Source organism: Bison bison, unplaced genomic scaffold (genome assembly GCF_000754665.1).
Source record: "Bison bison bison isolate TAMUID 2011002044 unplaced genomic scaffold, Bison_UMD1.0 scf7180017864289, whole genome shotgun sequence".
Lineage (NCBI taxonomy): Eukaryota > Metazoa > Chordata > Mammalia > Artiodactyla > Bovidae > Bison > Bison bison.
Window position 1 is genome coordinate 20,125,508 of NW_011494861.1, and position 11,332 is coordinate 20,136,839.

Sequence of the window (11,332 nt, forward strand, 5' to 3'; positions counted from 1 at the left end):
TATATGTCAATCCTAATCTCCCAATTCATCCCACCCTCCTTTTCCCACCCTGTGTCCACTTGTCTTTTAAACACAAATCACAGTTACCCTCAGAATGGCCTCAGTAACCTTCCTTGCCCATCATCCAGGATTCTCACCATTCACAGTCTACTTATTGCTTTTTGCCCTGACTCTCTTCCAGGAGGGTAGAAAAACCAGGAGGAAGAATGGAGGTGGGTGGAAGAGGGCAGAGGGGCAGGGCCAGCTGTAAAGTCAGGCCAGGGCATCAGAGATCACCCCGCCGAGATTGGTACCAAGAGCCCCGGGTTAGCACAGCACAGACACCTTGAATTGCAAAAACTTCAGGGCACCTCAACCCAAAATAGCTTCAGGCTCAAGGAAGGGCCAGAAGAGGAGGTGAGTGGTCTCTGAAGAGAAACTCATTGTTGAGGGCAGATGCCTCCTCCTAGTCTTAGGAGATGGGGGAGGTCCTGCTGGGGTGCGGCCAACAATTTTTCCTTCTCCAGGGTGTGCCTTGTGCTTGGGCCGTACAGGCTGCTGTCCTTCAGGTGGACTCTGCAGGGGGTCCCCCTCCCCCTTGCCGGAGGGAAACTTTGTGGCTTTGGAACCCGGCCTGAGGTCCTCTTCTCAGTGGCCTAGACACCCCAGGCTCGCAGCTGCAGTGACACTCTGGGCCGGTGTGTAGGTCCTGGGCATTGTGACCTCAGCTGTTCCACCCACAGAGAGGTGGTGGTCCTGCCTGACCTCAGCCTGTAAGCTGCCTAGGACAGTGGCCTGGTCACGGGGGCCCGTCGAGGGGAGGTTGGGAAGTGGAAGAACACTCTGGCCTCCTCCATCATGTCGGCCAAGAGGGTGGAACCGAAGAAGACAAGCCTGGTAAAGGGGAAACTCTGAGCCCCCACTGGGTAGAGGCGGGGGTGGGGGTACAGAGAGTCCCCAGCACACCCTCGGCTTTTCCTTCTCCCTCTGAGCATGAGGTAGCTAGCCTCTCAGCCTGGAAGGATGGTGGGGAATGGACCCTGGGCCTTGAGGTGGCAAGGACTCCCCGCTAGGACGAGGAGCACTGAAATGGCCCACCCCAACTCCAGCCACTCTGGAAGCCATGACCCCAGCCAGGCCTACCTCTGACCCACATGTTTAAGGCATAGAAGAAGCTCATTAAATAAAGGTAATTATCACCCACAATTTAAAGATTAAGAAATAAAGGCTCCGGAGAGACTAAGTAACTTGCCTAAGTTAACACAACCAGTGAGGAGGATGGCTGAGAGGAGGATTCCAGTCTATCTGTCTACCTCCAAAGTCAGTGCTCCCGAAAAACTACTTAGCCAGCTTCCTTCAGTTATCTCAAAGTGCTCTTGCCGGCCCCCCCACCCTGCCCCCCAGCAAGAAGAGGGCAGCCTGCTGAACAGGCAGGTTTTAACATGACAAAATGTGAGTTGTCTTGGCTCAGGGGCTGGGGGTGTGTGGGCCTGATCTTAAGTGCAGTTGGACAGGCAGGGTTGAGTTGGGGGGAGTCCTCCCCAATTTTTTCCAGTCCTCCCCCAGCTTCCCTAGTCCTCCTCAAGCCTGATGCCTGGCAGCCTGAATCCCACCTTCCCTCTCTGCAGAGCAAGAACTACAAGGCAGTTTGCCTGGAATTGAAGCCGGAGCCGATCAAAGTAAGAAGCTTTTTTGATGCCATCCCGGCAGCCAGGCCTGAGACCCCTGGGGAGGTGACTTGGAGCCAGGGGTCATTCGCCTATCCTGGTGGCCAAGACTTGTTCCAGGTGTTGGCAGATACATGAGAGAGAGAGTGAGAGAGAGCACTCTGCTGTCATAGAACAATGCAGATGCATAAATAAATGAGGAAAAATTCGGTAGTGTTACCTATGATGCAGGGGATTGAAATAGGAAGCCGAAACTGGGTGGTTACTGTAGGTCTGGGGGGCTGTCAGAAAGGCCTTCCTCAGCCTGGAGAGGACAAGGCTCCGGCCGCTGGAGGGCCAAGGATGAGCGCCAGGGCTGGAGGAAGCCACACGCCCAGAGGCCCTGGGGCGGGAATGAGCATGACTGCTAAGGGCATGGAAAGCTGAGGCCCAGCGGGCCAGGAAGGGAGTGGAATGAGATGGGCTCAGACAAAGGAGAAGGACTGAGGGAACGCTGCTGCTGGTGGGGCCAGGCCACCAGCTCTCACCTCTGCCCAGGCCCGAAGCGAGGACCCGAACCTACGGGGGATCTCCCTTGCCTCTTCTGCCCACAACGGCTATTTCCAATATTCTGTGTTTCTGTTTTCAACCGACAGACATATGACTACAAAGGAGCTAAACAAGAAGGGCCATTTACCAAACCAGGAGGGACAAAGGAGCTAAAGGTAGGTGTGGGGACGCTGGAGGCAGCAGGTTGGACCAACCCAGTGAACAGGTGGAGCTGACGGAGCAACGTATGGGGCAGATAAACTGCTGGTCCCTGCAGTTCTGCTCCAGCCCCTGCGACTTCACGCCTTCTGCTTCTACTTTAAAATTATTTCTGGCTTACAGAATATTTTCCCAAAAAATGGTACAGTGAGTTCTAGTATACTCTTCCCCCAGATTTCCAAATGTTTTATCATGTTATTTTCTCTTTTTATCATATTTATATATGTGTATATATACACACACACACACACACACACACACACACACTATATATATATCCTGAACCATTTGCAAGCATGTGGTTCTCCGAAATTTCAGTATACATTTCCTCAAAACAAGATCACTCTCTTACACAGCCATAGTACAATCATCCAGACATCAAAGTCAGGAGATTCATGTTGATACAGTTCTCATCTACAGCCCTTAATCTGATTCCCCCAGTTATCCTGCCAATGTCTTTCATAACAAAAGAGGAGATAAATTTTTTGGTTTGGGATCCAATTCAGAATCACACCTGGCTTCCAGTTTCCAAGTCTTTTTTCATCTGGAACACCTTGTATTCTGCGACACTGTCAGTTTTGAGGATTACAAATCATTTGTTTTGTAGAATGGCCTCAGTCCAGGTTGTCTGATGCTTCCTCGCCATTAGACTTAGACCCTGCGATTTTGGTGGTGACACCACAGCAGGGAGTGTGTGGCCTTTTCACAGTGCATCAACATCCGGAGGTACAGTGCGTGCCACCGTACTGTTTTCTTAACAGCATCCTTTCTTTCCTCCCTCCTGGCAATGATCTTCTGCTCCTTATGCCCCAGGATCTTATCTTGCCTTCTTTTGACTGTTTCCCTTCCATCCAAGACATTTCTTTACTCCTCTGTTCTATTTCCTCAGAATGAACTCAGGGAAGTGCGGGAAGAGCTGAAGGAAAAAATGGAGGAGATAAAACAGGTAACAGGATGAGACTTAACCTCTCATGGAGTTAAAGGGTAGTTCCCAGGAAAATGCAACACCTAACTTTGAATAGTGAAGGAATTCGAAAATTGCATGAAAGAGCAATCCCATTAACTAAGCCCAAATTCCCTAGAGTGCTTGTGTCAGGCAGCTTAGGTTATTTGTCTCTTTCATGTCTGAGGCTTAAATCCAATTTTGGAATGATAAGGGCTCTCTAAGGTGTCTCATTGATTAGGATGGGGAGATACAATCTTAGTAACAGAGTGAGAGGGGCTGACTTGGAATTTGGAGGCCATCAGGGGCCAATTTCTCCTCCCCTGAGCAAGCTGCAGACCAAGAACTCTTGTTTCTCTGATGAAATCACCTATAGTATATTTGTGAACAAAGAAAATACTCAAGCAAGAGTGTGTAATTGGAGCTGTGATTTGGGTTCCACGTGGCAGCCTTACAATGGCCAGATCCAAGTTATGCCCCGGCTGCTGCTGGTGGTGACTTGGTGGTACATGCATTTACCCTTCACAGACTCTTGGGAAGAAGTGGCTTAAATAAGTCATTATTAGAACATTCCTTAAACTTTATCAGCTCATTCCAGGGGAGCAGATACAGCACTTACCTTAAAACTCTCAAAAGACAACTCCACATTCAGTAATGTGCTGCGTGCCTTTCTTCCTCACTAGATAAAGGATGTAATGGACAAGGATTTTGATAAACTCCAGGAATTTGTGGAGATTATGAAGGTAAGTACTTACTGAATGACCTCCATGGGCCAGTACCGTACCAGGAATCATGGAAGGAGAAGCCAGAGCCTGATCTGAAAGTGCTTACAATCTAGTAAGAGACTCAAACTCTATTGCATAAATAACAGGTAAGTATCAGAATCCGCCTGCTAATGCTGGAGCCAAGGAGATGAGGGTTTGATCCCTGGGTCAGGAAGATCTCCTGGAGGAGGAAATGGCAACCCACTCCAGTATCCTTGCCAGGATAATCTCATGGACAGAGGAACCTGGCGGGCTACAGTCTATGGGAGTCTCAAAGAGTCAGATGCAACTGAGCACACAGGAGCCATGCAAGTACAAAGTTAAATGATGACCGGTTGTCACTTAAGTAGGAGTTTAAAGACATGAGAAGTGAATGTGGACTGGGGTGACCAGAAAGTCATTTTAGAGAAAGTGAGTCTTTTTCTTTCTTCAATATTTATTTATTTGACTGTGTCGGGTCTTCTTTGTGGCACACAGTATCTTTTTAGTTGTGGCACGTGAACTCTTAGTTGGGGCATGTGGGATCTAGTGCTCTGACCATGGATTGAACCTGGGCCCCTGCATTGGGAGCGCAGTGTAATAGCCATTGGTTCACCAGGGAAGTGCCCTAGGGAAAGTGGGTGGTACGGTGAGTCTAAAAGTTTGAAAGTTAAATGCAAATCTATCCAAGAGTCCAATAAGGTTATTTTTGAATTCAGTGATTACTGAAAAGATTATCTAGTTTCTAGAATAGCAGTTTTCAAATTTTGAGTTTCAGAATCAGTGGGAGCACTAATATTAAGAAACAGAGCTCAGGTCCTTGCAGCCTGGGCTTTTATTCATGTTCCCCAGGAGAACAACCAATGTAAAAGTATAAATAGGCAAACACATTTACCTATAAATTTTTCAAGAGTTGTAAAGAGGCATCACCCTTACCAGATATTAAAATTCATAATGAAGTCACAATAATCAAACGAAGGTGGTACAGCCCAAGGATAAGCAGACAAATTAAGTAAAGCAGCATGCTGCTGCTGCTGCTGCTGCTAAGTCATTTCAGTCGTGTCCGACTCTGTGCGACCCCAGAGACGGCAGCCCACCAGGCTTCCCTGTCCCTGGGATTCTCCAGGCAAGAACACTGGACTGGGTTGCCATTTCCTTGTCCAATGCATGAAAGTGAAAAGTGAAAGTGAAAAGTGAAAGTGAAGTTGCTCAGTCATGTCTGACTCACAGCAACTCCATGAACTGCAGCCCACCAGGCTCCTCCACCCTTGGAATTCTCCAGGCAAGAGTACCAGAGTGGGGTGCCATTGCCTTCTCCGCCAAGCTGGGGCACCATTGCTCAAAATGCTGTTACATGATTAAGATGGTTGCTTCTGATGAGAACCAGGTCCTTAGCACTTCAGCAGTAGTTGTTAACATTGGCCACACGCTGGAATCACCTGTACTGTGGTTTTGAGCTGCCTCTCTTTACCGCTGGCTGCACCCCATAGCAGTTAAATCAGAGGTCTGGGCATTGGTAATTTTTAAAGATCCTCAGTTGATTCAATTATATGCTCACAGTTGGGCACCACAGCTCTATAAAATTTAAAATACAATAAAGATTTTTAAAATTATCAGTGAGAAGGACAAGATTATCAATATTAAGAATATTTATACGATGAAATATTCAACTATAAAAAATAATGAAGTAATGTCATTTGCAACAACATGGATGGACCTAGAAATTGTCATACTTAGTGAAGTAAGTCAGAGAGAGAAACAAATGTCATATTACTTATACGTGAAATCCTAAAAAATGCTACAAATGAACTTTCTTACAAAACAAAAATACAGCCACAGATGAAGGAAATAAACTTATGATTACTGGGGGGAGGGGAAGGGGAGGCGGGGTAAATTGGGAGACTGGGGTTGACACATACATACTACAATATATAAAATAGACAACAATAAGAAACTACTGTATAGCACGAGGAGCTCTTCTCAATGTAATGACCTACATGGGAAAAGGATTTTAAAAAGTGTGGATATATGTTTATCTGATTCACTTTGCTGTATTGCAGAAACTTTAATACAACACTGTAAATCAACTATACTCCAATAAAAATTAAACAAAAAGAAGAATATTGCCTGATTATATAAGGGGAAAACTTAACTCAGTTAACACTATAAACTGAAATAGTCTATAACATGAATTAAAAAAAAATAAGAAATTGTATGTATTTTACTGGATGGTCTAAATATAATTACAATGAAAGAAATCATAAAAGAAATACTGATATGTTTAACAATACAAAAAATTTAAAAATCATAACAGAAAAGCACCATACACATAATTAGAAAGTAAAGAACAGTTTGAAGGAAATAATTTTCCACAAATATGATCAACATAGACAAAAGGTTTTTATCTATAACATATAAAACTCACACAAATCATTAACAATCAAATAGGAAAATGGGGAAAGGGTGTATGTGAACAATCCACAGATAAGAATATTACTAAAAAGCAAAAAAAAAAAAAAAAGAATATTACTAAAAAGCAATAAATACAAAGTTTTACCTAATGAATAAACAAATAAACACAAATGAAAACAACTTAGGTAATTGCCACATTCAAATAAACCAAGTTTTAATCTATGACAATTACAAATCAAGATAGGAATGCTCTTTACAGCTGATCAGAGTACAAGTTTGTACAAAACTGAAAAGGAATTTAGACAATAGGTATCAAAAATATCAAAACCCCATGACTTATCAACTCTTTGACTTCTCAGAATTTAACCTATGAGAATAATCAGAAATGCCTGCATGGGTACATATAAAAAGATGTTCATCACAGGATTATTTATAACAGCAAAAAATTGTCAACAGCCACAATTTTCAATAGTAGAGGAACAGTCAAATAAATTATGATATATCTATTAACATATAATGAAAATTAACTATAGGAGACAGTGTTTAGAAAGAATGCTTATAATGAGAGTTTTAAAAAGCAAGATACAAGCAATAATGTACCGGCTGATCACAACTAGATGAAAAAAAATAGGTAAGTAATTATAAAGAAAAAAGACTGGAAAGAAATCTACCAAAAGGGTTAATTGCTGTTATCACTAGATGATGAGATTAATTTTCCCTTTTATATTCCTCTGTATTGTCCGATTTTTCTGCAAAAGGTTGTGCTATTTCTGTATTAAAATGCAAACACAGTAAGTGTTTTGTTAGTGGGTAGGGCTGGGTATCACAAGGCACAAAGGAGGCTATTTTGGGCACGGGAGCAGCTTGCACACAGCATGGAAGCAGGAGGAATGAGAAGCTTATCACGGTCAGTGGGGAGATCAGTCATATAAGTGGGATCATTGGGGGAAACTGTGAGAAATAAAACGGAGTGGGCACAAAGGCGATGGATAATGAAGGCTTTTGAAAGACGGGCAGACAGGTTGGGACTTGGTTGTGTAAGCGGTAAGAGGCCTCTGGAGATTCTTAATCAAAGAACACGCTAGGAACAGCACTTCAGAAAGCTGAGTTGGCAGCTGCTTGCAAGGTGGCTGGGGCGGGGTGGGGGTGGGGGCACCAGGAAGCAGGTGGGGGTCGTCTGGAGCAAGAATATCAAACAGGAAGCCGCATCCCGGCTCAAGGTGAAGAAGGCTGGACCCAGTGTAGGAACAGAAGGAAAAGGGTCAATCCGAACGATGCAGTGAAGGGAAAATAGCATGCTTGGTGACTGATTCAGTAGAAAGAATATAAGTGAGGCAAGCGTCCATGATGACACCAGTTTTAATCTGGATGGCTAGAAGAAAGAGATGACAGTCACAAAGACAGTAGGGAAAGAGCAAATTTAGAAGAGAACATGATGGAGATCAGGTTGAAGTATGAGTTTGAAGTGATGGTGAGACTTCTAAGAAAGTGAAATGTATTAACTCTTGCTGGTGCCAGCAGGCAAAGTCGATCAGGTCCCGAGAACGTGCACCGCGCGGCTGAGAAAGAAAACTACAGCAAGAGACTACAACAAAGATGGGGTCAAGAGGTTCAGACACGTGTCCACAAAGGGAAGCGGTCTGACACCGACTTTATTCAGCATCTTATATTTACACAGGAGAGCGTGAGAAAGACAAGACAGTTGACATTTTTTCTTGGTTGACCTATACATCTTACAAACAGTCACAAGAAATCTTGAGAGCATGGGAATGGCACCCTGTTATAATTTCTTGCACCAGATAACATTTCTCTGTGCGTGAGAAGTTTGCACAGAACTCCAGGTGTCTGCAGTAAATAAGCGCCTAATCTCTGGGGTGGCGGGACAGAGAGCTATGTTTGCAAGCAAACCCTCAAGGACTGAGGCAGCTCCCAGAGCTGTATCCTTTGGACAAAGGACCCCATTCTCATGGGCAGCTCCCCGCAAACTCTGATGTTTTGGACCCAGGGGAGAATTTTAAATATATTTATTTATTTGACTGTGCCAGGTCTTATTTGTGGCACACGTCTTGGCTGTAGCATACGGGATCTAGTTCCCCGACCAGGGACGGAACCTGGGCCTCCTGCATCGGGAGTTCAGGATCTTCCTTGGACCACCAAGGAAGTCCTTGGACCCAGGGGGCATTTTGACTTCAAAGATATTTTGACTTTACTTATGAATACAAATATCTTATTCAAAATTTATACAAACACTAAAGTGCTTTTCAAAAAGATCTTTTTGGGAAATCATTTCCATCCTGACAGTAATTCCTTGATTAATTTTCTACCCCAGATCAATAAACTCTTCCCAAATCTTTCATTTTTTTATTATTAAAATGATTCTCCTGGAAGCAAATTTTTTTTTTTTTATTTTGTGATATTCAATCCAACCCTATTTTTGTCCTCAACAGATACTATCAGTAATAACATCAGCCATCTTAGAGTTTCTTTGTGACCACTATTTCTCTCCAATTTTTCCAGGTCAAATTTTATAGCTCTAAACTTTACCAAGAAGACTTTATTATTATTTCAGTTCTTAACAATACATGTGAGGAGCCATTTGCACTATTTTCTGTTTTGCGTTGACCATTTCTGCCAGGAATTGAGTAAGAGATGGAACAAACACATATCCAGGATCTGTGTACATGGCAGGGGTCAAACCATTGGAGTCAGAAGTGTCTTTAGGGGTCATAAGATTTGTTTTCTTGGTTCCATGATTTTATAGGCATTGAACCAAGGCAGATAGGGTTTCATTCAGGTGTGAAGTGAAGTGAAGTCGCTCAGTCATGTCTGACTCTTTGCGACCCCATAGACTGTAGCCTACCAGGCTCCTCTGTCCACGAGATTTTCCAGGCAATAGTACTGGAGTGGATTGCCATTTCCTTCTCCAGTTCATTCAGGTGTAAGATCAGGTAAAACAGATCCTGGCCTTTAACTCACTTGGAGACTTTGAACCAGCCCCTAAGGACTCTGCCTGTGCTTCAGCTTCCTCGTAGAATGGTGAAGGAGACAAGGAGGGGTGGGTGGCATGTGTCATGAACATTCTGTGAGCTACCTCACCCAGGGCCAATGAGGATTCTTGAGGAAGTAATATGCGGAGGTGGCCTCACAGTGGTTCACAGAGTGAAGCAGGAGAAAGGGATTTCAGAAGCCCTTCATGATGATGATTCTAGCTTTGAATTCTCTTTTGGAAGGAAATGCAAAAGGATATGGATGAGAAGATGGATGTTTTAATAAATATACAGAAGAACAGCAAGTTGTAAGTACAACCTGCCCCCATCTCTCCTCATCCCTAAAGAGTCTCCTTCCTTTTCTTTGCCAAATGTCCCTGAAGTTCAGAGGACTCCCAGAGCCTTCAAGGAGCTGTCTTAGTTTCTCTTGCCCCCAGTGGCTTTGGAGTCAAGACCCTCCATGGCCACCCATGCTACTGGTGAGTTCCTTTCATGTTGAAAATTATTCTCCCCAATTCTGCCCCTTCCTGACTCCCCAGTCCCCTTAGGAGAGGACTGAAGATGCAGCAAGAACTCAGGCCGATAGGAAAGACAGACACAGAGCCACAGCTCTGGCTCAGGAAAATGGATGGGGCTGGTGGAGCACCGCTCTCCCTTCACAAAAAGATGGTGGCACTGCAACAACCAAAAGACCCAATGGATCCCCTTCACCAGTGTGACTCCTGCTTTGTAAGTGAAGCCCTCCCCACCCTGCCGCAGTGTTAAAGCCCCTGGTCTCCTGTTCCCCTCTACCTCCTCTGGGCTCTCTCCCTGGGTTCCACTCCTCTCCCGGCCTGGGGATGCCTCCCTAGTCTTGAATCCACTCTGGGGTCTTGCCCTCTAGGACTGGGGAGATTCTGAAACCATGACTAAGTAGGACTCAACCCTGGATGCGCCCACTCCCAAGTGCAACTATATTGTTCTGTCCTCTCCTATAGCAAGACCCGATGAGGTGCCCAGCAGCCTGGCCATCTTGGACCAGGGAAAAATGATCTTTCTTGTGCCGTTTCTGTCCTCCACAGGAGAAATGTTTGTTGTGTACCCCACAGAACAACTACGATCGGGGGTAGGTAGATCCCTGCAAGCCCCTTGTCTCAATCGGGTGCCCAGTCATCCCAAAGGCGGTGCTCCAGGGCGCATTCCCATCAACCCCACCCTATGCAGGCTCCGCCCCCACCGCATCCGCCCGGCCTTAGAGGGCGTGGCACTTCGAGAAAGGAGGACTTGCTTAGCCCAGCCTGGGGGCTGCCCAGAGGCCTCTGTGAAGGGCAGGGTGCCTTGCCAGCGGCCCAGCTGACCTCGCTTCAGGCTCCTGACTTTCTCCCCATATAACAGGAAACTTCCATACCACGCCTGGGCATCCTTTTCACCCTTGGCGTCTGGACCTGCTTTCTGATTTATCTGTACTTCAACTCCTGTGTGACCGAGGACATAGTTCCAACTTAATGCTGCCTCAGGACCCATCAGCGGCTTGGGTTCAGCCTCTCCCCACTCCTTGAAAGACTTGCTGCCTTCTCACATACCACCCTGCCCCCGGCTCCTTCCACCCGGAGAGTAAAATCTTCGTTTAAAGCCAAAGCAGGAGTCAAAGTATTGAATATCAGTCTCAAACTTGAGTGTGGAAGGAATATCACTTTTTTAGATCAAAATCAGTGTGTTTCAGACTCCAGCCTCTCTTCTTGCTTCCTCATGGTTCAAAGGGAAATCCTTAGGGTCATCCTTAGTGTCTCCACTGCCTCCCTCCACTTTACCTGGTTCTACAGATGTCCCAGGTCAAAGGGAAGGCCCTGAAGATATCCTATGCTATTCTGTATG

The 11,332-nt window shown here is 45.3% G+C and overlaps 1 protein-coding gene across 1 annotated transcript; it reads left to right on the forward strand.

The window, feature by feature from the left end:
• Nucleotides 1–752: 752 nt before the first annotated feature.
• Nucleotides 753–11,095, forward strand: TEX35 (testis expressed 35). The gene is made up of 9 exons (XM_010850128.1): nt 753–876; nt 1,608–1,658; nt 2,282–2,350; nt 3,283–3,339; nt 4,020–4,079; nt 9,722–9,786; nt 10,018–10,207; nt 10,540–10,583; nt 10,853–11,095. Exons 1-9 carry the CDS (start codon nt 838–840, stop codon nt 10,911–10,913), a joined length of 636 nt encoding a protein of 211 aa, XP_010848430.1. The 5' UTR covers nt 753–837; the 3' UTR covers nt 10,914–11,095.
• The last annotated feature ends 237 nt before the right edge of the window (nt 11,096–11,332 follow it).

Coding starts and splice junctions, on each gene's coding strand:
- TEX35 (XM_010850128.1), top strand. CDS start 838: ATGTCGGCCAAGAGGGTGGAACCGAAGAAGACAAGCCTG. Junction 877..1,607: donor AACCGAAGAAGACAAGCCTG/GTAAAGGGGAAA, acceptor CCCTCTCTGCAG/AGCAAGAACTACAAGGCAGT. Junction 3,340..4,019: donor AAATGGAGGAGATAAAACAG/GTAACAGGATGA, acceptor CTTCCTCACTAG/ATAAAGGATGTAATGGACAA.